A 25,443-nucleotide genomic window follows, 5' to 3' on the forward strand; every position below is an offset into this window, starting at 1 on the left:
TCTTCTCAATCCCCAATTTTCCTTATGACATGATACAAAGCAGAGAAAAAAGAAAACAGTTCTGCCAACATATCCTCACCACATCAATCTTTATTATAAATCTCAGTACTGTGAGCTCCACTTTCAGGAATAAGAAGCAAAAAGACTCCCCAGGAATTGAAAAACACAAATTGGGCCAAAAAATGTTGTGATGAAAATGGTCATCAATGAATACTGATGTTTCCAAGTAGTGTCAACAACTAAATATGCTGGATACACTTGATATGATTCAATTGTTTTCCCTATTTATCTATACACAAGAAATTGTGGTTTCATGGCAGCAATCACAAAATTTACCACCATGGGATTCCTCAAAGAACGCCAAAAAAACTCTTCGTCTACCTACCTATCTTTAACAAAGTCGGACGTTTCCACTGTATGGTGAAAGAGCATTCGAGGCATAGTGACCAAAGATCATGCTGAAAAGGAGGCCCCAGAAGCCACAACACCTATTCATTGGAGGGAGTGTCTGACAAAAGCATCTTCATGGTCTCGTATGTCATGAAGACAATACCCACACTTGGCACAACCTTGTAGTACTCTGGCAGAATCCCCCTGTAAAGGCCTCTTAGGCCTTCTGTCCGGATAATGTGCCTGAATGTCCCAAACAGGCCAGTCTTATAGACACGGGCTCGACCAGCTGCACCTTCCAACTGCATCCGCCGCCTCACAAGATCCAAAGGGAATGTTGCTGCATGTCATCAGCAGACAAGTGTCAAAAAGTGAACGAACAAGCCACATGTTAGAACCAATCAAAGAAAAAACAACCCACGTGTTACATTACAATTTGTAAACCACCAAATGTTATTATTGATTCACTTCAAAGTTTGAATATTGTATGTAAATCTTGAAGGTGCTGGTAGTGCACAGTTTGTGCCCACACCGTAAATCAAATTGCATTGCCAAGAATGAGTCGCCATAAAATTTTGTAGGTTCTTAGCTTTGGTTCAGTAGCTCAGTTTTCTTTGTTCCTCTTTTTAAGTGGAGCGGGGGAATTCAGAAGCAGGACTTAATGATTCATTCCTACGTTAGGGCTGGCTAGAAAATACATTTATCAAGGGCTACTGCTGCAGCAATGTGCATATAATTTTTAGTACAGCACAACACATCTAAGCTGGAAATTTGTGCCCACACTAGTCATATTAGCATGACTGTTAAATTGGTGATTGGTGTAAACTGCAAAGTTAACATCGGAGATTACAACCAGAAACTATTAACTCAAGAATGCGATGAACCCCAGGAAGCAACTCAACATTATGAGGCAACTAATGGTGGGTAAAAGGCACTCATAATGCAAGAAATGCCTGAGGTGCTCAGCAGATGGACTTCTTGCCCCTTTACCAGAGTAGCAAACTCAACTGCCCCTAGTGTTGCTTCCTGCCATGCCCAAGTCAAAAATCCCCAGTACCTAAATACACATTTGGCATATAACTGAGTTATTCCTAGCTGCATAAGAGAATATTACACAATCAATTCATGCAAACAATAGAAAGCATGAATATATAAAAAAAAACAATAGAAAACATGAAGCTCCAGAAATGAAAAGTTCAACACCAATAAAAAAAAGAGAAGTTCACATATTTATATAATACCACAATTCTGCGGATTCTAACTTCTAGAATTTGACAGATCTACCAATCAACTACCTAATGCAGTAATGCTAGATTCTAACTGAAAACTTAAGATTTGGAATTGAACCTAGCAAACATAATGGGACACAAAGGTTAGATCAGCAAAGCATAACATGGCATATGCAAATAGTACACTACACATGGACCACACAAGTGAAAAAGATCAATGAAAAGAAAGTTTTGATGTGGAGCAGAGTTGTGTTAGGACAAATCACCCTTATTTGGTCAAGCTTCATACTGGTACCAGTGGGGGACATAGATTTCCTCATTAACAATCCTCAGGTAGCATAACATACAGAATCCAAACTCTAAATTCAACCATAGTCAAATTCTAAGAACATAAAATAAGAACCCAAACATCAGAGGCCAAAATATCAAGAGAATCAGAAAGAATGACCACTAGCCTTATGAACTGACAAATTAGACATAATTATGCTACAAATAATATGTTTCACTAATCCGACCAACTTAAACGAACACAGCACATTGACCAGGTTGGCATCTATTTAAATCTTCAAGAAAAAAAAAAAGTAATGACAATGACCAAGTATATGATATTTTGTCCCTTCTGATCAGTAAAATAGCAATCTTCAACAACAGCAGTACTAAACAGTTTATCAATCTCATTATTTTTAAGATAAAATCAGGGTAAGAGGTTTTAGACCACTTACCTGTTGATGATGCAATGCCTGAAAGACTGCCACAAGCAAGGCTGACAAGAATAGCAGAATCTTGGGGCCTGATGACAATAAAATAAGAATAAGACTGGCAGACAATGTAAGAGACTATGAATACAACTTTGAATATAAGATCACTCAATAAGTAGAATTTAATTATGACTTAATAATCACCTCTGTGACTGCCAAGAATATCTCAATGTCTCATAGACTGAAAAACTGATTGCTATGCTGGGTCCCACTCCCTGCATCACAAAGAGTCATAATTAAATCAGAGCTAAATAAGAAAAATAAGGATTATGCTATGAAGAAAAGCACAAGAGAAGCAGTATACCAATAATGTTGCTCCAAGACCTTTATACAAGCCAAAAACACCCTCCTCCTGGCTAATAGTACGAAGTGCATGCCAGATGCCTCTGTAGTAAATTATATTTGTCTGAAAAAATAGAATGTAAATGCTGAGGTTAATGTCAAGAGAAGCTAATTCAAAGGCATTTTACATTCCACACTTACAGAAACACAAAGAAGGGCAGATTATACTAAATAGTAAATACAGTAAAAGATCAAACTTGAAATTTTTTTATCAATAAAACTTCGACTATATTAATAATATGTGGAAAAACAGAACAAGTTTAATTTGATGACCATGACATCAGTCCCAATACCAACACTATGTTACAGAGATGCCCAGAACAATTGCTGCCTTTCTGCCCCATGTTTAGCAAGAAAGCTAGCCCATTTTCACTCCTAACCCATTGAAGCTAGCCCATGACATCAGTCCCAATAACAGCCTCTGGAACTTTTTCTTGTGCATCTTATTTCAAAGCGTCAGTTGATCCAATAGGTCCGTTAGGGCAGCCTTTTCTGATTAAGGAAGTCTGGTGCAAACCGATTCCTCTGAAGGTTGGGAGCTTTTGTTGGGAAACAATCCTGGATAGAGTTAACACTTGCGGTCTCCTTCAAAGAAAGAGGCCTACGAGTTGTTTATCTCTCCACTGGTGTGTTCTATGCAAGGCTGAAGGTGAGACTAGTTGCCATTTACTGATTTCCTGCTCTGTTACGAATAACATTTGGGAATGGTGTTCATCTTTGTTTGGTCACAGTTGGTCTCCTCCACCAAATGTACAAAGCCTCTTTGCTCTTTCCTTGTTTAGTTGGTCGAAAAAAAGAGAAAGAGTTATGTGGAGATGTCTCAAGGTTGTTGTTTGCTGGACAATTTGGGAAGAAAGAAACGGGAGAATTTTCTACGATAGGGAAAGAAGACTGCCAAAAATTCTGGAGCTGATTCAGATCAGAGCAGTTCATTGGCTGAAGTCTCTGGGTCTCTTTAAAGATTTTTCAATGGATGATGATCTGCTCAGAAATTGGAAGGAAATTGCAAGTTCAGATCTGGTCAAAGACACTTCCTTTCCTGCTTGGACTACTCCTAGAGGGTTTGTTAAACTTAATTTTGATGGAAGCAACATGGGTAATCCAGGTCCTTCAGGTATTGGGGGTGTCTTAAGGAATGAGGCAGGAGTGATAAATGCTCTGTTTTCGGGACCAATCGGTTTGGGTGATTCTCTGAAAGCTGAGATTTCAGCCGTTATTGAAGGAACTCAAAGGGCAATCGATCTGAATATCACAAATTTAGTCATAGAGGGCGATTCTAAATTGGTAGTGGACTGGCTGAGAAATGATTCTGCTAACTTTTGGAACTACAACAATGAGAAGAGGAAATTCAAATGGTTAACAAAAAACATTGAGGTGAAGGTAAACTGGGTTAAGAGGAGTGCTAACTCCTTTCCTGTTCGGTTAGATAAACAAGGGGTTTATAGGGACTCTTTGTTTTGGGCTATCTTGTAACTGTCTTCTTGTTTTGTTGTTCTGTATGGTGAGATAAGAGTGTTTATCTCCCTACTCTTGTACCTGTGTTTTTATCTCCATTTTTAATAAAATCTGCAAGTTATTGATAAGAAAATAGGGATGAGTGCAAGTTGTTATCCATCCCACTACCACCTTGGAATCCCCTTCCACCATGATGTGTCTGATATTCAGTGTTTCACCTAGAGGGCTGCAATTGAATCAAGCTCGATTCTAATCGAGTTCAAACTTGACCAATAAAAAGTTTGGCTCATGCAAACATACATATATATACATATGCATATTATGCATTAAGAATATACTATGTATCTATATGTATAACCTAAAAGCAAAAGGCTGTACAGTCGATTGTTGTGCATTTGTCAATTGGAATCTTTTTTTTATATAACTTAAATGAAATCTTATAATCGTTACTTCGTCATGCTTTTAACCACTACCATTACAAATTTAATTAATTACAATCATGCCATTGAATAAAACAAAAAAACAATCATAACATGTCCGTTCTCCTTTTTTCATATTTGATACTAAACATGTAATTATTTACAATGGTGCCACTGCCAACAATTTACAACAATGCCACTAAACTTTTACCTTTTTCATATTTGTTAAATTGTCTTTATCTCACTTTATTTACAATAGCGTCGTGTTGAGCCGTGCTGTGTGGGCCGTGCTTCTCTCCCCTGGATACTTTAGGGGGTCGGCCCGACACAGCACTCGGCTCGAGCCCAAACAGGCCTACGTTGTGCCACAAGTAGGGCTGGTCTGCGGACCAAGTCTTAGACCAAGCTAGGCCACAAACCAGGTTAATCCATGTTTTCTAAAAATTTTGAGAAAAATAATGAAAAAGTTAACAAAAATAAAAAAAAAATAGATTAAAAATTAAAAAAGATGTTAAAATTTTACTTTATATGAACTTTAATGTATACAATTGTTCATACATGCAACAATAAAATGAAATAATATAATAAAAATATATATTATATAACTATTGTATAATATATGGCCCGAACCTGCACGGACCCGTGCCGTGCCACGGGCCAAGTCGGGCCACAAACCGGGCTAAGCCATGTTTTTTTTTATTTTGAAAAAAAATAATGAAAACTTTAACATAAATTAAAAAAATAGACAATTTTTAAAAAGATCTTAAATTTTTATTTAGCACAAGTCCACATGGGCCCGTGCCGTGCCGTGGGCCAAGTCTTAGGTCAGGCCAGGCCATGAACTGGGCTAAGCCTGTTCATGGGCTTGGTAGACGGATAGTTCAACTCGACCCATTAACAGTGCTAAATTAATTAATTAAATAATTTGAGATAGCCTTTACCAATCTTGTGTTGATAATACATAAAGATTTATTTATTTATTTATTTTACTAAATTATTTAATTAGTTAATAATTTAATAATCTAACAAATAATTATTGCTAGCAAAGTAAGACATGGAATCATGTATATATTTATATATATTTACACTCCCACTTGATTGTCTATTTATCTCATTTATTTTACTAAATTTATTTATTTATTAAATTAAATTAATTATTATTTAACTATTTACAAGTTTTCCACTATATAAAACAAAAATACAATGACAAAAGTCATCTCTCCCTCTTTCACTCTATTGCCTGATGGCAGTGATTATTTATTTATTTATTTATTGTTTTATTTTATTAAATTAAATATATTATTATCCATAAGATTTTATTTATTTTAAATAGATCTTTTTTCCAATAAACTTTTAATTAAAAAAATTACCTTTCGCAAACTTTTTCCTATATAATAATTTACCTTTGACAAGCCACTTACCATCATGTTTTGTCCCTACAACACAGGGCAATATATTTTTATATTCTATATCAGATAAAAATACACTATATATTATAAAAAATATCATATATTTAAAATATACAATTTTTTTTGAGCTTTCAAGCCAAACTCAAGCTCATTGAATATTTAATTGAATCAAGCTCGAGCAGGAAAATATAGTTCGAGTCGAACTCGATCTCAAACTTGAACCTAGTAGTATTTTAGTTGAGTCGAGCCAAGACATGCCAAAGTCCGGCTTGATTGCACCCCTAATAAACTATTAACAAGTCTACATTATTTCCAATGCATGTTCGACACGGACACTTAATCCACACTTAGAAGAGTCCATACAGCACTACTGACAAACTGGGATTGCCCAAACTGCACCCACCAAAATTCAGTTTCATGTCTTATGGTTTAGTGGAACTCATTCCACTACATGTAATGAACCAGAGCTGCAAGAAGATGCCACAAACCACCAGCCCCTAACATATCATCTGTGGAGAAAAGGGGCAAAAGTATCTAGTGTTTTTCAACCAATGCAGTACTCAAGTTAAATGCTTTACATGATGGCTTCCTTGATTCTTGCCTTTTTTTTTAATATCCTTCCATTCCTTTCTTCCCGAAGTGTTCCCTCCTCTTTCAAAAGGAAAAGGAAGGGATTAGGTATTAAAGTTCACCATGCTTTTTCAGATGGGAATCAACATCAAGACCCTACATCTCATGAGCTACCATTCTCCCAACATATACCACAGTATACAGGAAGGAGTAGACAAGGGTCGACTGTGGTAATTGACAAAAATCAACATTTTAAGGACATTGATGCATCAGGGTAAAAAAAGCCCAAAAAATTGAACATGAGGAGAGGGGAGGGGAGAATTTCACCACCAAATTAGTCCATGTTATGGTTAGAATTTTTTTCTTTTTCTTTTTTTTTTTTTTTTTTTTTTTGGGGGGGGGGGGGGGGGGGGGGAGAGAGAGAGGTACCACATCATAATTATATTTAGGGTAAAGGTTTTTCTCTTCATTTTGGTCCAATTTGCAGGTTGGTGACCAGTAATTTATACTTCTGCAATCAATTGCTTTTTTCTCTTGGAAAACAAATATTTCATTTGCCTACTAGAGACGTAGAGGGATTTCATATCCAGGTGAGATTTTGTAACCTAGATGTTGATGCCTAGGGTTATCTTAGAGGTGTTGACTCTAGCATGTCATCTTTCTATTTTTTTTTTTTTTTGACCAGCGTCATCTTTTTTTTTATAAATGTCATCTTTCTTAATTTTCCTTAATACTTATTTATTTTCATCTATTTTTATATTCCATGTCTGATTCAAATTCCACTGAAAACCATGTTTCACAAACTTCTGGGTTTGCCTGTTGGGGCCAAGTGTACCTTTAGTGGTATTTGAGACCACCTGATGAGAGCTTGAGAGGAGGTCATCATTGTGGAAACCAGAAATTGAAGCATCTCTATAAAGGGCAAAACTCGAAAGTGATCATAAACACTTTAACAAGCCCCCCCGGACCACTATTTCTACCTATTCTTTATCACTACAATGGTGGTAAATATATTACAAAGCTTATAGAGAGTTCCTATGAAGGGGTTCAACAGAAAGCACAGATTTCATCAAGTAGAATATGAAAAAATTTGCACACTTAAGGCAATACATGTCTCTGAATTTGAAATCTGAATTTTATGAAAACAACTTTACTCAAGATGCGGTTGTGGTGCTACAATTTATAGGCTGCAAGCTGGTGGAGGCAGCTTATTGAAGCCAAGTTTGGCTCTCAAAATGGAAACTGGTCTCCAGGCCAGGCAACATCTTTGCCTATGACTGCTGAATTTTGAAGGGCATGATACAATCAATTCATCAAGGGTATCATGCAAGGTAGGAAATGGAGCAAGGATTTGTTTTTGGTTGGACTCCTGGTGTGGTAATAGGTCATGTAATGCTTGCTCAACATTCTGAAATGGGGATAATAGTAATACCTTATTTCCACGTAAACTTACAGGATTAGAAGTTAGGTGTAGTGGCAAACCTTTTCTTAAAGTTTCAACATCAGCATCCAATAGTTGCACGAAGTTATTGAAGAATTTGGAAATGGGAGAGATCAGGCATATTCCTGGTTAAGTATTTCTACAGACAGATACTCCAGCAGTCATTGTTACTTTTGCACACAAACCTGTATGGGGAGGGACCTCCAGTGCCAACCTAGAATTGCTGATAGACTCTAAGTGACGAAGCTTCTTCGAGGGAGCTCCTTCCTCCAGAAACAGAGTTACGAAAGAGAGAGAGAGAGGGAGAGGAAGAGAGAGAGAAGACGAAGAAGAAGAGAGAAGACTAAGTTGGTTATGCTTTTTCTGCTCATTCAGTTCTACCCGTAGGCCTTATATAGACTTTTCCTCCTAATCAGTTCATGACCAGGTGCTTATGCATGTGGGTGGTTAAGACGTGGCCTGCGGTTGTAAACAAATCACAGGGGAGGTTTGCAATGCTTTGTATGTGCCGCTCCTGCTGCTGCATGGGCCTCATGACCCGCATGGGCCTGGGACTGGTGACCCGATGGCGGATTACCTACCTGGGTTCTATCATTCCCCCACCCTTAAGAATGACCTTGGCCTCAAGGTCAAGATGGGGAAACTGCTCCTGCAACTTACTGAAGTCTTCCCAAGTGGCATCTTCTGTGGGCAGGTTCGTCCACTGAACAAGGGCTTGCTTCACCACTTTGTGACCAATCTTCATCCAGCAGATATCTGAGATGACATTGGGCTCAACAATCAGCTGCCCTTCACTAGTAAACTCAGGTAATAGTGGCTTCACCAAGGCTGCATCTGTTCGACATGGCTTGAGGAGCAAGACATGAAATAATGGGTGGAGTCGGGCAGTACTTGGCAAGTCTAATTTGTAAGCCACTGCTCCCACTCTCCCTGAGATGTGGAAGGGACCAAAGAAACGAGGTGAGAACTTCTGCCATGCTCGTTTTGCCAGAGATGACTGCCTGTAAGGTTGTAGTTTCAGGTAGACTAAGTCCCCCACCTGGTATGTTTCTTATCATACTGCATGTTCATGTAATTCTAGGCTTTGAGTAAGTGATTCTTGAGTGATTGAAGTGCTTCGTCCTTAGCTTCGAGTTGTTGTTCAACCTCTGCAACTGATGATGTGCCCTTCTCATAGGGTAACACGGAGGGTGGGTCCCTTCCATACAAGATCTTGAATGGGGTGGTCCCAGTAGGAACATGATAGGCGGTATTATAACAGAATTCAGCCCACGGAAGCCATTGTAGCCACTGGGTAGGCTTTTCTCCCACTAAACACCTGAGGTAGGGTTCTAGACAGCGGTTAACCACTTCCGATTGCCCGTCAGTCTACGGGTGGTAGCTGGTGGAATGGTAAGTGTGAGTACCCTGTGCCTGAAAGTATTCTTTCCAGAATCGGCTCACGAAGGTTGGGTCCCAATCCGTGATGATAGTTGTTGGAGTACCATGGAGTTTAGCCAATGTAGACCTGAGCTACTTGAGATGCTGTGTAGGGGTGGGAAAGCGCAGCAAAGTGCACATACTTGTTCAATCTATCCACAACCAGTATAACAGATTTCCCCCCCAGACTTAGGCAACCCCGTGATAAAATTCATAGTCACCTCGTCCCACACCTGATTTGGAATGGGTAAGGGCTGTAGCAACCCAGCTGGGGTTTGGGCCTGGTATTTCTGGGTCTGGCATACAAAGCAACTCGCAACAAAATCCTGCAACACTTTCTTCATTCCCCGCCAATAGAAGTGTGCTGCTATGCACTTATAAGTTCTGATCATCCCCGAATGACCTCCCTCTACTATCTCATGGAGCAACTACAAGAGATCTGTGTGAAAGCCAATTTGGGTGCTATCACTAGTCGCCCTTTGTAGAACAAGTCTGAACCCACTAGGGAGTACCCTGACACTCAGCTTGCCCCTGATCCTAACTGTTCCTGAATCAGTTTCAATTCATCGTCTTGTTGAGCTTCTTCCTTGATGCACTCAAACAAGGGGTGGAGAGGTCTGTAAACTGTCAAAGAGTTCAATTCTTCTCTTGTCGATAGAGCATCAGCAGCTGTATTGGAAGGGCCAGGTTTGTATTCAATGGCAAAATCAAAGCCCATTAACTTGCTGGCCCACTTCTGTTGTTCAAGGTTAAGAATCCTTTGTTCCATCAAACGTTTGAGACTCCTTTGATCAGTCCTGACTGTGAATTTTCACCCCAACAAATAAGCTCTCCGTTTGTGCACCGAGAGCACCAAGGCCATCAACTCTTTGTCATAAATAGACTTTAATTGGGCCTAGGCTGATAGGAACTTACTGAAATAAGCAAATAGGGTGTCCCTCTTGCATCAGGATTGCACCAATTCTTCTGCTCGACGCATCACACTCCACCACAAATGGCTTGGAAAAGTCAGGTAAGGCCAGGGTAGGTGGTGTCGTCACCGCCTTCTTGAGGGATTCAAATGCCACCTCCGCTTGTTCTGACTAGACCTGTTCATGGGCCGGGCCGGGCTTTTACTCATCATTAATGGAAATACGCTAGGCCCGAGCTCGAGCCCGGCCCGACCAACGGGCCTATAACTTGGGCCCGAACCCAACCCTGATAAAAAGCCCGAAGCCCGACCTAATAAAAAATATTACAATTTTCCCTATTCAAATTAGAATTAAAAATCCAAATGGTTTTTTTTCCTATTTAAATGAACATTGGGCCTACAAGATGGTTTTTTTCCCTTTCTTTTACGTTTTAAAACACGGTTTTACATTCTTAAATCAAAAAATTTATTCAAATGGACATAATCACATAACCCTTTTTAAGTCTAATTTTAGGTCGGGTCGGGCCGGGCTATTTTGACAAAACCCGAGCCTGGCTCGAATTTATTGTGGGCCGGGTTTTTTGGCCCGAGTTTAAGCCCGCGGGCCTATAAACATGTTCAAGCCCGTCGCGGGCCGGCCCGGCCACCGGGCCCATGAACAGGTCTAGTTTTGACCAAGTAAAGGTGTCCTTCTGCAGAGCTGTAAGAGGGGTGGCTAGGGAGGCACAACCTTTTATGAACCTTCTGTAGTAACCGGTGACACCCAGAAAACCCAGCAAACTCTTGATGGTCTTGGGTCGAGCCCACTGAGTCATTGCCACAATTTTCTCAAGATTAGTCATTAAAGCCCCACGCGAAATTAAGTGCCCCAAATACTGAATCTGTGTTTGGCCAAAAGTGCACTTGGAAGGTTGGCGAATAATTGATGTCACCAGAGAATCCCAAGGGTTACTCCAAATGTTCTAAATGGGAAGCCCAATCACTACTATAGACCAAGATATCATTAAAGAACACCCAGATAAAGCACCTGAGGTAGGGCCAGAAGATATCATTCATGAGGCTCTGAAAAGTGGAAGGCGCATTAGTCAACCCAAAAGGCATGACCAGAAATTCACAGTGGCCATCATGGGTCTTGAAGGCCATTTTGTGGATGTCTTCTGGATGGACACGGATCTTATGGTAGCCGGATCGTAAGTCCAATTTGGAAAAATAAACAGCATGCTTCGACTCATCAAATAGCTCGTCTATTAATGGAATTGGAAATCTGTCCTTCATAGTGATGCTATTGAGGGCCCGATAATCAACACAGAAATGCCATGTTCCATCCTTCTTCTTGACGAGAAGGACTGTAAGGCCTGACATTGGTGGGTTGGGCCCCCGACTGAATAGGAATGTGGTGATCTTGAGTGCGTACAGGTGGTAGGCCGTTTGGTTCTCCAAAGACATCTAGATATGCTGCTAGGAGTTGTTGTGAAATGGGGTCTTCTGTCAACTTGTGGGTTTCGTCATCCCAATAAAAATTGGGCCCTACGCCCAATGAACCCAAATAGACCAGGGTCGCTGAGTTGGAGTGAAGGCTGTAATTGACAACATGCTGGGCCGAATCGACTGCTGGTTCAGTTGGTCCAATCCCCTTTAAATGACATTGCTTCCCATTCATCCAGAAATCCATAGTCAAAAGGGTCCAATCACATACTGTTGGCCCAAGGAGTTTAAGCTATTGGATCCCCAAGACTAAGTCAGTCCCACTGAAATCCAAGGGATACAGGTCCACACTGAACACAAGGCCCTGAATTCTAAGGCCCACGGCCTTGCACAGCCCATCACAAGGTATCTACTATTCATTAGCCGCCTTAACAGCAAAGGGAGTAACCACCTGTACCTCTAGGCCCATTTGTCGAGCTAGGTCCGAAGTGATAAAGTTAAGGGAACTCCAACTATCAATTAAGATGCACACTTTTCTACCTTTAAGAACACACCATGCACTCTAATAGTCTCAGTCGAGTGGAGCCCAGTTAGGGCGTGGAGTGAGATCTTTGGGTTTTCTTCAACAAAATCTTCCACCTTGTCAAGGACCATGGGTCCAGTATCCACATCTTCATTCTCATTCGGTCTGTTAATAATTTGAAGAAGGGACATCTATTGGGCCTTGCACTTATGTCCCAGAGAAAATTTCTCCTCACAGTTATAGCACAAGCCTTTTTCCCGATGGGCCTACATCTTGGCCTAGGTGAGTTTTCTCACAATGAGGGCCGACAAGGGGTGTGGTCGAGCCGGGGTTAGCTCGGTTTTGGATGTCAAGGGTTTGGGAGTTAGCCCGAGAATTCCCAACAGTGGGTTCCTCCGAGCCCGGGCCAACTTGTCTTCATGCAGACGGGCTAGGCTCACCGCGGCCAGAACAGTAAGGGGTTGCAGGGCTTTCACTTCTAGTCTAATATCTTCCCTCAAGCTACCAATAAAGCAACCGATGAGAGCATGTTCTAGCCATCCATGCACTCTCATGGCTAGCCGTTCGAATTCAACATGATATTCTCGAACGGAGCCAGTTTGTTTTACTCTAGATAAAGCTTCGTCAAAATTTTCGAAGCTGGAAGGACTAAACCGTATTTGCAAGGCCTCCACGAAGTCTAACCAAGACAATTGTGGGTGTGAACAGCGGTACCATTGGTACTAGAGACTAGCCTCTCCATCAAGATAGATGGAGGCAATCTGCACTCTTTGACCGACCGGAATTTCATGAAAATCAAAATATCGTTCTACGCGATAGATCCAAGGAGAAGGATCGTCACCTGAATACGTGGGAAATACCAATTTGAGGCTACGAAGGTTAAAGGTGTCGCTTAGTTGAAGAGCATCGATGCTCGATCCCTCCTGGTCTGCCTCCTTGTTGGGCCAGGATGACATTCGCTCAAGCTGAGATACCACCGCAGAGAGGGCATCCTTCATACTTCTCAGTTCACCCTCCATCTTGTCAATCCTGTCTTCTTGTGATTGGTTGCGAGTTGTGTTCATGGCAGATCAGGGGCTCTGATACCAATTGATAGACTCTAAGTGACAAAGCTCCTTCCTCCAAAAATAGAGTTACGAGAGAAAGAGAGGTAGAGGGAGAGGAAGAGGACGAAGAAGAAGAGAGAAGACTAAGTTGGTTATGCTTTTTCTGCTCATTCAGTTCTACCCGTAGGCCTTATATAGGCTTTTCCTCTTAATCAGCTCATCATGACCACACGCTTATGCATGTGGGTGGTTAAGACGTGGCCTACGGTTGTAAATGAATCGCAGGGGAGGCTTGCAATGCTTTGCATGTGCCGCTCCAATTGGACCCAAGTATAATGCAGAAATGACCCCATTCTCATCCCTGAAAACACCTCCAATCCCTGACTTTCCAAGGTTCCCTCTACTACTGCCATCAAAATTCAGTTTTAAGAATCCAACAGGTGGGGGGGTCCAAGGCACACTCATTACTGATTTGCTCTGCGAACAATTTGCAATTTCTCCCCACTTCCTCAGCATATCATTCACTGTGTAATCTGTAAATAGCACTAAGGATTTCAGCCATTGTACGACCCTAATATGAATTGTGGCTCTCAGTTCACAAACCCCCCCCCCTCGACTTCTGAGAAGATCCTGGAGTTTCTTTCTTCCCATAGTAACCAACATACTGCAGCCCTCAGTCCCTTCCACATAATCGTTCCTCTTTTCATTGTCCACCTAAAAAAAAGGGGAGAATAGACTCTGCATGTGTGATGGGGGATTCCAACTACACCCAAAGAGAGAAAAGGCCCACTCCCAAACAGACTTTGCATATTGGCTAGATACTAGTAAGTGGAAACCAGTTTCCCCCTCCGCTTTGCAGAGAACACACCAATGAAGACACAAGCAAGTATTAGGTCTCTCTTTTTGGAGCAAACTACCAGTATTAATTCTTTCCAGATAGGCTTCCCAACAAAAACTACCAACCCTTTGAGGAATTGGTCTGCACCAAACCTCCTAAGTCGGACCCTTCCCAAGAACAATTAAGGAGGCTTTGACAGGTTGCTGCTTGCTACATGAAAAGGCTTAACATGAGGGGGAAACATGCATGGTAACTCAATTTCCTTAATGGTAATACGGTCACTGTGGATGGAAATTAATATTAGTACTTTTATAGAAAAGGAAAAAGAGAATCTTTGACAGAATGACGGAACAGTATTCCAACAAGATGAAGTTTTGAATAATGTAGTAGGGAGGGTTCAAATCTAGCATTTGGTGAACAGGGTATCTACAGGATGTTCCTATTCATTCATACTTCTCTTTGGATATCCTTTTCTGATTTCTTGCCAATCATTTATGTGTTGCTCTAAATTGGAGACATGCCAATCTATAGTCATTCACTGTTTAGAAGTTTCTTCTTTGTAAATTTCAAGATTAATGCAGTGTTTTAAATACTGAACCAGACATCTCTTGCGTCCAAGGTCTCCAGGTTGACAGTTTTTTACCAAAGTCAATGGTTTTTTGGAGATTAACGGGTAGGGTGCTCAGCACAAACTGAAACCGACCCAAAAAAATCTGGTTAACCAGACTTATTGGTTCAGTTTCAGTTTGTTGTTTTTCAAAAACCAGTGGTATTGGTTCGGTTTCAATTAACCTAGAAGAAAAGCTGGTGGTTAATGTGTGTGTGTTTAATACATGTATATTATATTATCCAAGATATTATATATAAATATATTATATATTAAAACATATATTTTTAGTATTTCTATTATATACTTTTTTTATGAATATTTATATTATATACTTGTGTATTTATTTACAAGTTATAACATATATTTTATATGTATAAAACCAAAATGGACCAGTTGGCGATGTATTTAGGACCTTTGGGGGTTGGTGACTCTCAAAAAGCTGAGCTGTCAGCACTGCTACAAGGTCTAAATCTTGCTAAGCAAACAGATTTTAAAAACCTAGAGGTTGAAGGGGACACACAATTGGTGATCTCTTGGATTACCAACAGGGGTAATGTTCCTTGGATTTATAGGCACTCCCTAAGGGAGATTGAAAGCTTGGCAAGGGAGCTCGACGCATCTTTTACATGGATTAGGAGGGCTGGCAATGGGATGGCAGACTCATTAGCCAAACAAGGGGTCTACAGGCAGCAGCTTTTTTGAGCTGTATTGTAATATTGGCAATGATCGTCTTTCTGTGTGTTACTATAATTCTTTAACCTGTTCACTCAATTATTAATAATAAAATTCTTCTTCTTGCTGATAAAAAGAGAGACCAAAATTCAGGTTTAGAGTAAAACAGACCCATTCTACTCTCCAGGTAATAGTTTGATCAGCTGAACCACCCAGGTATGACAGGTTGAAAACACTGCATCAGCATATGATAAACATCCTCATTCTTTTCTAGCACATTAGTTGGAGATGCTTTTTTTCTCCATGGTAGGACTTGTTATCAGCAACCATATTCTCTGAACTCCACCTTACTTGGAATCCGAGATCTTTCAGTGAAGGAATTTTACTATTTTTCACAATCAATGGAAAATGTGCATTAAGCGTCAGTAAGTGTATATGAAGTGTGACTCCCCAAGATCCCTCATATTGGACTATAACAACGCCGTGAAACAATAACTGATCTTTTTATCCTGTTAGTCGATGCAATGACTAGTCAGTGCCTAAGCAGACTAGTCTATAAAAAAAAATATGTTTTTTGTTAATAATAAGAAATTAATAAATTAGCATAAACTACAATTTTACAAGGGAAGAATGACTGAACATTTAGTTTACAGTCTTGGTTTGTTATCATCACCATCCATGCCTTATCCCAACTATATGGGGTCGGCTACCTACAGTCTCTTTTTGTTATTAAAAATAAATAAAGCACTTAGGCTGGATAGGCTAGGCTAAGGAATCACAGCCTGTGGTTGGAAGAAAACTTGAAACAACGCCCCTGTTTTCTTTTATCCTATGTTTCTATTCTATATACTATTAACCAATCATATTCCATCACAAATATCAAAAGCAACAGCATGAATATAAGGCAGACTAGTGCACGAGGTTCTTGCCAAATGCAGGGTCTGGAGAGGGAGAGATGTTGTTGACTAGTCGACCTAGTTGATGCTTAGTTTGTCCTAATGATGACTAGCCGACCTTGATGCTTAGTTGTCCTAGGCTGCCATGTCACAAGTATCAACCGACTAGTTAGTGATGCAGTCAGCCTGATCCTCAATTAATGCTTTGAAAACACTCTAGGACTCCTCTTGAACAATAGAAACATCTACCACAAAGTTTCCATTAAGAAAGAATGCATAATATTTGAAACTTGTGCTCTGTCTGTTTGCAGCGCAAACAGATTTGAACTGGTGCAAATGCATGGGAGTGCAAATTCTTGTTCACCTTTGCTTCAGGTTTCACTTTGCTTCATTTGTTTGAGATGCAAATGGGACATTACAAATGAAATGAATGGATCTGCAAGCAGTCCCCACTTTATATGGGAAAAAAAGAACTGGGTGGAAGGTGGTGCAAATTCTGCATTAGGTTTTGCTGTTTTGAGATGCAAACTGCTTATGAGTAAAACTGAGACTATAAGTACAAATTTTGTATCAGATTGAGACACAAATCGTAGTGTCAAACAAATGCTTGCAAAATTGAACTGGATGTAGAATTTGCACCTGGTTTGGATATGCACTGCAGACAAAGGGAACATTATTCTTTTAACATTGCTCCACTAAAGTAAAAAATTCTTTTCAAATAGATCCAACAATAACTAAAGGCTCACTAGAATCTTGGAAAACCACAAACTAACCATACTTTATCCCCAATATATTGGAAATACATTAAATCAAGATTTTTATTTCTAAGATAAATTGAAAACACACTTTGGTGTTCCATTCGATTCCAGGGGATCTATATAGATACTTTTCGTGACACACAGTGAATGATTTTCATAAATCTTAGAGTTAATCTATATACTCATTGAATAATTCCAAGTCCACAGCTATTTCAGCCAAGCTCTTCATCAAATGAGTTCGACCAACATCTCTAAAGGATTAAAATTGGTTTAGGTATGTTCAGTTTATGCCAACACCTGAAATTGTTGAATTTTGCCTGCTTTATCTTTCTTCGTGCCAAACTATTTATGATTGCTCTCATATTTGGATACCCACACGAAGATCTCCGTATTTTTCAACCCACTAAAACTCATCTCAAAGTTCCTCCTTGAACCCTAGATTCCATAATTTTTAGGTTTTTTGTGCAAGACATGCTCCAAATCCTTTGTTGATCAGCAACACAGAAAAGATTTCATTGATTAGAAAAAATCATGTTACAAGTTGTGAAAAAAGAGCCCAGTTTTATAAAGCTGACCCAATCCAAATTTACAATTGCTCCAAACCCTACAAACTTGGTCACCCTCTTCAACTATCCATTCAAACATTACCTACAAAATTTCATTTAAAAATTCCAATCCTACACATGTTCTCTAAATTTCAAAGTTTTTCATCATTTTGGAACAAATTTGCAATTCTTGTAGTTAAGCCTTGAAACACTTCCTAAACTAATCAATCTCTATCCTACTTAAAATCAAATTGGTAAGCCGTTAAGTGTCATGGAAAAAGACACCAATGCCCTTCAAATGTCATTTAATTTTCTTTATCAACCATCTGCAAATCGACAACAACTATAGAGAGGGAGGCTGAGCACCTACAGACAGTTGAACTGTCGACCCAGAAACCGGTGGTCAGAACGGCTCCGTTCTGGGTCGTTTTTTAAAACAAATTTTGTATTACCTCTGTTATCCTTTTCACATGACATGGTTTCACAAAAGAAGCAAAGGCAAAGCCAAACTATCTCTCCAATTGAGTCAAGTCCAGACCGTCAGACACTTACATAGAAGGGACGTGAAGATCGATGACTACACCCATAACTAGAAATTGTCGTTTAAGCTGACCAGAAACTCTGTTTCTGTTCCTGTTTTTTGACCCTTTTAATAGTTTTGACTTTTTTTTTTACGCTTAACAGTTAATTTCTTATTCATTTTCTTCTTGGAAAGGAAAGTTTTTTCAAGTGGGAGTCTTTGACACGGATCTTTTGGTGATTTATGAAGAAGAATTCAAGATAGATAATTTGCTTGGAACTCAGTTGAGGTCTTTAGCCTCCTCTTGATTGAGAATGTATTCTTTGAGCTGGGTTCTAGAAAAGTGGCTGTTTTGATTATTTGAGAAACTGAGATTTCAGAAAGACAGAAAGGAGGACTTTTCTTTAGCTTCAGTTGGAATTTTCTCAGTTTCTAGACATGGGTTTTGTTTATTTAAACCTTGAGATTGGAAATTTGAGATTTTAGTCTTGCAGAGCTGCCGAGCTGGGATTTGAGTAATAATAGAAACTGAATATAATCAAGCATTTAGAGTCTGAGTTTGATCAATTTTCACAGTAACGAGAAGTAGGTCTTGGGATATTAGACATGGGTTCTGTGAATTCTATAAGTTTCAAGTCATTATAAAGCTATGAAGATTGGGAAGAGCTAATCTTTAAATCAAAGCTTGAGGGTTTCTGTGTGTTCTGGAAGTGGAGCTTCTGCATCAGAGACCTGAAGATTTTGATTGAGCTTTAGAAAATTTGTTGAACTCTAAGTCTACATGAATTGTAACTGTCTTCCTTTGGCTCTTGCCTTGATGGGTTTTCGTCATGAAATGATGGTCTGGACTGTTGAGAGCCTGGGCTCTGTTTCATTTTCTTGAGAAAGAATATGATGAACAGTGTGTTTTATTTCCAAGGGTAATTTTTACATTTTTAAAAGTTAAATTGCACATGATGTCATGTGATATACATAACTGACGGTCCATTAACGGTAGGTACTAGATTGTCGCATTTCGAAAGTTCGGGTACTAGATTGTCACGTTTTAAAGTTTGGGTACTAAATTGGCACTCGACCTAAAGTACAGAGTACCCATCGGGAATTTTCCCTATAAAATAAAAGGAACAACTTTGCTACAACCCTATACAGATATTACCTGAGCTGCAAGACGTGTTCTAACAAGATCCAAAGGATATGTAATAGATGCAGCTGTTATCCCTGCCAAACCACCACCTACTAATCGCACACAAAGGTCTGCACTCAAGTTTTCTCTATGATGTTCTAGTCCTGGAATTGACTGTAGTAACTGCAAGAAATATGCAAAATATATTAATAAGAAATTATGCAATACTAACAATACAAATTTAGTTGAGGCATAAACAGGTATGAACAAAGTGTGCTGACATTCTTGTAGCGCTCATAAGCATAAAAGCTGACAGATGAGTATGGAAGACGGTGAGCAATTGTAACCAGGTTCCCTTTCCAGAATGCTCTAAAACCTTCTTCATAGATGATACGTGAAGCTTCATGCCATATGCTAGCCTTGCTCAATGCTGCAACATCAGAGTGCATACCTTGCACCTAAACAGATCATATGGTGTGAAATAAATAGCTGAAATAAGGGAAAATGCTTTCTGCAAGCGATCCACAATTACAAAAAATATATCAGGGGAGGCTGAAGATATCATTTCAAGCTTAGACAAGGGAATTTGAAACTGAACAGAGTCATAATATGCAAATATGTCCACATTATGTTCATATATAGCATCCTAAATATCATTGAACTTTGAACAGAACTAAAATGCAGGATAACCCACGTTAACTTTTTTTAATAAATTAATCAACTTCTTGAAAAGGTAACATAGTAGTGTTTCACATTACCTATTGGAAAAAATAAATTAATATTCTCCTTAGTACCATATAGATGCCCCACCCAGGGGCTTATGTATTTTATGTTGATTTCTATTTTTTCATCTTTTATTCTACATATCTATTTCTAATTCTGACTTTCATTGTTTGACTTGGTAAAATGGCATGGTTGTGGTAAGCTTTATTAATTTATTTCAGGGACAATTGCTTAGCGCAATGGTAAAATCTCAGTCTGACAAGTGTGAGAATGTAGGTTCAAGTCTGAGAGCAATCACTTTGTGCAAAAATTGACGAAGTTAGGTCCATATCTAGTCTATCCCTCCTATGCCCCTGCAAAGTCAGGACCAACATTGGGTAATAACTGTCATTTTTTATTTTTTATTTTTTATTTTTGTTTCTTTCAATCATTCCCCCTCCCTTTTCTTGTTTACTGGGAACAGGCTTGGACTGGAAACTTTTATATCATGACTCTCTCACACTCAGAATGGAAATTCAGGCTGTTACCATCTCTTTCATGGATGCCAACTTTAATCCTTGAATGAAAGCTAACAGTTCTGCTCTTAGAGAGTTCTCATGCCCTACTAGTCCTGAATCTGAGCTGAAAACTACCACTGTCGTCTCTCACCATTCTTCCTATACCGAAGGAACCAAGATTACCTACACTACATACATCAATTTACATTTCAAATATTCCCTCTCTGGATTTCACTCCTCTAGAGTCCACTATGACACTCTTCGCAAGACAATGCCCTATGTGCTATTCTCATTGTAATTAGCTCTGCCAGGGATGGTACTTTTTTCTTTGTTTTTCAAAATATTCTTGCATCCCTTCCCTCCTAGACTCCATAATATGGCTGCCCTTGCAAATGCCACATAACTTCCACTCTCTTAGTACAACAAGAAATCATTTTTTATCATTAACAAGAGATCAAATTTGCCAAAAATAGATAAGTTATGTTTGGAGGGGATGTCCAAGATGCACCAAAAGGACAGAAAAAAAAAATAGTGCCATACCCAAGTAACAACTGGATAAGTCAACAAATGGTGGTCTGTGCTTTCTCCACTCCTAAAAAAATAGGATGATATATGAGGGGACAAGCACAAGGTTTCCCATTTCCTCTGCTGCCTTTCACATGTGTTAATAATTTGGAGAGTGGCCTTCTAGTAGAACATTTTAAACCCTTGGTAGAGAAGGATCTGTCGATATGGCTCTAATGGACAAAGGTAAGGAGGGTGCATTGGTTTGGTAAAGAGATCTAAAAGAGACAGGAGAGAGAGAGAGAGAGAGAGAGAGAAATAAGATCAGGTTTCCACGTTCTCATTCTCCACAATGATGCAAGGAAACACATGTTTTAGGTCATTCAGGAGGGGGGGGTTTTTTTTTGATCAGCAACATGAAAAGACTCATTAGATTATGTGAACAACGAGGAGTTGTGGGTAGACATAAAGTCCACCTAAACCCCACTAATTACAATACAGACCCAAGCTTGACCCAACAAAGAAATTCATTAGTTACAAACAAGCCCCAAAAGAACCAAGGGATTGCCCACTAGCTACAACATAGCCCAGAACAGAGATTGCCTTTGGACTCCTTGCTTGGCTAGACCATCAGCAATGCTATTAGCAGACCTCCTAATCCATCTTATGTGAATTTCCATTCTCCTCCCTTATTACCCCACCAATGCCCAATGGGCCAGGGTTTCCCAAACAGCTCCTATCAAAGTTTAGTTTCTTTCACCCTACATCCGGAGGGGACCAAAATTCAGTTACAATAGGTCTTATAGAAGCCATATTTGCAATTGTTCCCCATGAAGGCAACAGGAGGTTTAAAATTTCCATTCAGGAGGTTTAAAATTTCAAGGTTTCATAATCTCTCAATCCCCTTCTAAGGCCCAAATTCCAAAAGAGTCCCAAACTGGCAAAGGATACCAGCTAAAGGATCATGCCTAATGTGTTGGGTTGATAAGCGGAATACAGGGACTCCTAAAAGTGGTGACTCTTGCAATTTCAAAGTCCCACTCATTTGGATTTATGCCATGAATGCTTCTGATCACCGAATGCCATAATGCCTTACTTTCTTCAGAGAACCCCCATAGCCATTTCCCAGGAGAGCGATATTTTTTGTCTGCTGATCTCCAAATTCCTAAACCCCTTACCCCCTTCCCCCTTGCTTGCACTCACCTTCTTCCAACTAGTCAAATGATCTTTCTTATCTTTCCCTGAATCCCAAAAAAGGGATCTTGTAATCTTTTCAGTCCCTTTAGGCTTCCTCAACAGAACATTTACAAGTATGTAAAGTCCGTACAAAAAGAGATGGAAGATACAGTGTTCATCCATATTCAAAACATCACTATCATAAAAAATAATATCCCCACCCCGACCTTGTATGAAGAAAAGTGCTGGTATTTAAAGTGGAGAAGTATCTTATGGCAGAAAGCCCGCCCAATTATAGTTCTCACATTAACGGTCAAAATGTTCCAGCTGATAAAGTTTTCAACATATGCTTAAAGGAGAACTAACCTAATAGTCACAGGAACCCTTTTACTTACTCAACCTAGAACCTTTCAGCTTGCTGAACTCTCCTTCCTTCAGGTGTCTTGCTCTCTGCCCTCATTATACATGCTTCAAATTCCAGAATTTCCATTTTTCACTTAACAAACCAAACATTCTCCAATGATCTATGGTATTTTAGACTTTAGAGCTCTTCACTGGGCACTGGCCATAAAAGCTCAACAACTCATGCTCCTTGTATCTTGATCAAACAGACGTGTCCATATCACTTTCAGTCATGGATGCCAAACATACGTCCTATGAAGTGTATCATTAGGAAAATGATAGACTGCAGTTATTTTGACCAGGCATGCCACCATAGGGGCACTTAGAATTAAAATTTTTAAGAAGTATGGGCAATGTTCAAACTAAAAACAGCTCTACAAAGCCATTTTAGGTTGCATTAACTTGAAGACCGTAATAAGGATGATTTTCTGATAAGAAACCCCAACCGTGCAACCACCTCAAGTAACCTAAAACCAAGGGTAGTTCAAGGTGCACTCCCTGGACAAAGAGGGTTCCTTGTCCTTCTAGTTCCCGAATAATAACGAACATATGTGCATATCCAGATAGAAGAATCAGAAAAGGAATCACCTTCCCATTACGATAACAAACTGTGAAACCTATCAAAACATTGACGTGTTCTATCGAATCCTAAATTTGCAAACAGCATTTCACCAATCACCTAAGGAATCACCTTCCCATTACGATAACAAACTGTGAAACCTATCAAAACATTGACGTGTTCTATCGAATCCTAAATTTGCAAACAGCATTTCACCAATCACCTAACCCCCTCCCTCCCGACCCCTCAACCTCTAGGAAAAGAGGGATCTTTACAACATCGAAACCAACTACCAAGAAAATTGAGAAAATAGGCATATACATTTAAGGAAAAATTATACCTAACCATCTAAATTTAGGAAAAGGACTTAAGAACGGTTGGAGAAACCGACCTGAAATAGGATGGTAAGTCGAGCAAGTGGGGCCGTGCAAGTTTTACTGACGGCGCCAGCAATGCCTCCAGCAAGAAGCTGAGAAACCGTTCCTATCTGCGATTGCTGGTGCAAGGATTGCTGATGTTGATGCTGATGCTGATTCTGCTGATGCGCGAACTTCCGAGCACCGCCGTCTCTCGAGGCGCCGTGGCCAGAATTTAGAGCTCTCTGCCCTCCCTCGACGACGACCCCAACCCGCGCTTCCGTTTGCATAGCCGCTCTCTTCCTCTCCCTTTCTGTGTCCTCCTTCGGCTTCGGAATCTCCCCAACCAAAAAGCAAAACCCTAGAGATACAGAGCAATCTGTTCCTGTCGCATAGATATCTGGACCGAATAAAGATTCAGAAAACCTATAGAAAATCTAACCGGAAACATTAGCTCAAGCTCGGAGTTTCCTTCTGCTTCCTTTTTTCCTGGATTTCAACAAGTTTCGGGGAAACGGAGCAAGTTAGCGTGTAAGATTTTCCTCCTCTGCTTGTGGTTTCAACGAAACAGAGAAAGTCGAGACGAGACGAGACGAGGCCTTTTTTTCCAAGTAATTTGTTTGCTTCCTTCGTTTTTGTAGCGTTTCTGATTTTTCTTTTCTTTTGTTTTATTTCCCTTTTTTAATTTTCCCTCTTCGCAAGTTGAGATGAGTAGAGAAAAGAGAAGCCGAAGCCCAAAGCCCTACGCGTACACGCTACAATCCGAACCGACACCCAGCTTTAAGAGGGAGCGAGAGAGAGATCCTTTCCTTTGACGCTTTCTTTTTTTGGAGGAAATGCTGTTACGTCAGAGCTATGATCAGTATGATGGTCCTGATCCAGCATGATGTACAGTTGATTGCGCGACACGTGTAGTAGCTGTTTTTGTTTTAGGTTTTCTGCATAGATCATTCTCATTGGACGACTGGGACTTATGAGGGTTGTATATCACGAGCCCGAAGTGGGAGTATCTAATGTTTTCCTTGTTTGTATACAGTTTGGAATATTCTTTCTTGCCAGAGAAAAACCCATTTGGATTCTATAGTGATTGGCGAAAGGACGATGGTAACCATGGTTGATTTGGGTGCGTTTGGGAGCGCTTGTTTGGATTCTTGTTTATTAGAAGCCAAAAGCACTCAACTGGACATTTGAGTTAAAAAACTCAATAGAAAAAAAAAAAGAAAAAACACCTTTTTACCCCAAAAAGCTAAAAATTTTGGACTTTTATGCTTTTTTTTTTTTTACGTTTTGGAGAAAAAGCCTTTTAGAATGTCAAACCAAGTGCTCAAATGTGTTTATCTAAATAAACACCAACTCAAAATAAAAAACAAAAAAACAAAAAGGTGTTTGTTTAAAAGCCCGTTTAGAGAAAAAGCACTCCACAACACAGCCTTGGTGAGGGTGATAACTCTGATGAACAATGATTCGAACCAAGCACTTAAAGCAGCATAACTCTAGAGACTGAGACCTATAACTGTGCAACCGTACACCGGTAACATTTTCCATTACTGGAATCCAATAGTACCTACGAGACAAGGCCAGCCCGACTGCCCGAGCACCGAGTCTGTGTCGAAATTAAAAATTAGGGCAGTTGCGTTTTAATGTTTTATTGTGGAAACCTAGATTTCCTATGTACTTTCTATCCACCGTGAATTATAGTCATACATTTGTCAATTCATAGGAAAAATGAGTAGGAAATCCTCTAGAATGAAAATAGCCTTCATGGCTCCACGCTCATGCATCTCATGCCGAGAATAAGAACTTAATTTGCATTTGATAAATTTAAAATTTGAAAAGTTCTTATTCTCGGCATGAGATGTTTTAATGTTTTAGTAAAGGGTTGAAATAATACGAATAATAAATAATAAATTAATAATTAAAAATTACTA

At 39.6% G+C, this 25,443-nt stretch overlaps 1 protein-coding gene across 1 annotated transcript; it reads right to left on the minus strand.

Annotated features, from left to right (window-relative positions):
- Nucleotides 1-170: 170 nt before the first annotated feature.
- On the minus strand, nucleotides 171-24,269 carry LOC148868814 (uncharacterized). The gene is made up of 7 exons (XM_088971941.1): nucleotides 23,551-24,269; nucleotides 19,580-19,756; nucleotides 19,332-19,481; nucleotides 2,682-2,783; nucleotides 2,522-2,592; nucleotides 2,342-2,409; nucleotides 171-730 (listed from the first exon to the last, which is right to left on the minus strand). Exons 1-7 carry the CDS (start codon nucleotides 23,803-23,805, stop codon nucleotides 489-491), a joined length of 1,065 nt encoding a protein of 354 aa, XP_088828067.1. The 5' UTR covers nucleotides 23,806-24,269; the 3' UTR covers nucleotides 171-488.
- Between the last annotated feature and the right edge of the window lie 1,174 nt (nucleotides 24,270-25,443).

The sequence above is a fragment of the Nelumbo lutea genome, chromosome 2, assembly GCF_056320005.1.
Source record: "Nelumbo lutea isolate HS-2025 chromosome 2, American lotus-T2T, whole genome shotgun sequence".
NCBI classification, from domain to species: Eukaryota; Viridiplantae; Streptophyta; class Magnoliopsida; order Proteales; family Nelumbonaceae; genus Nelumbo; species Nelumbo lutea.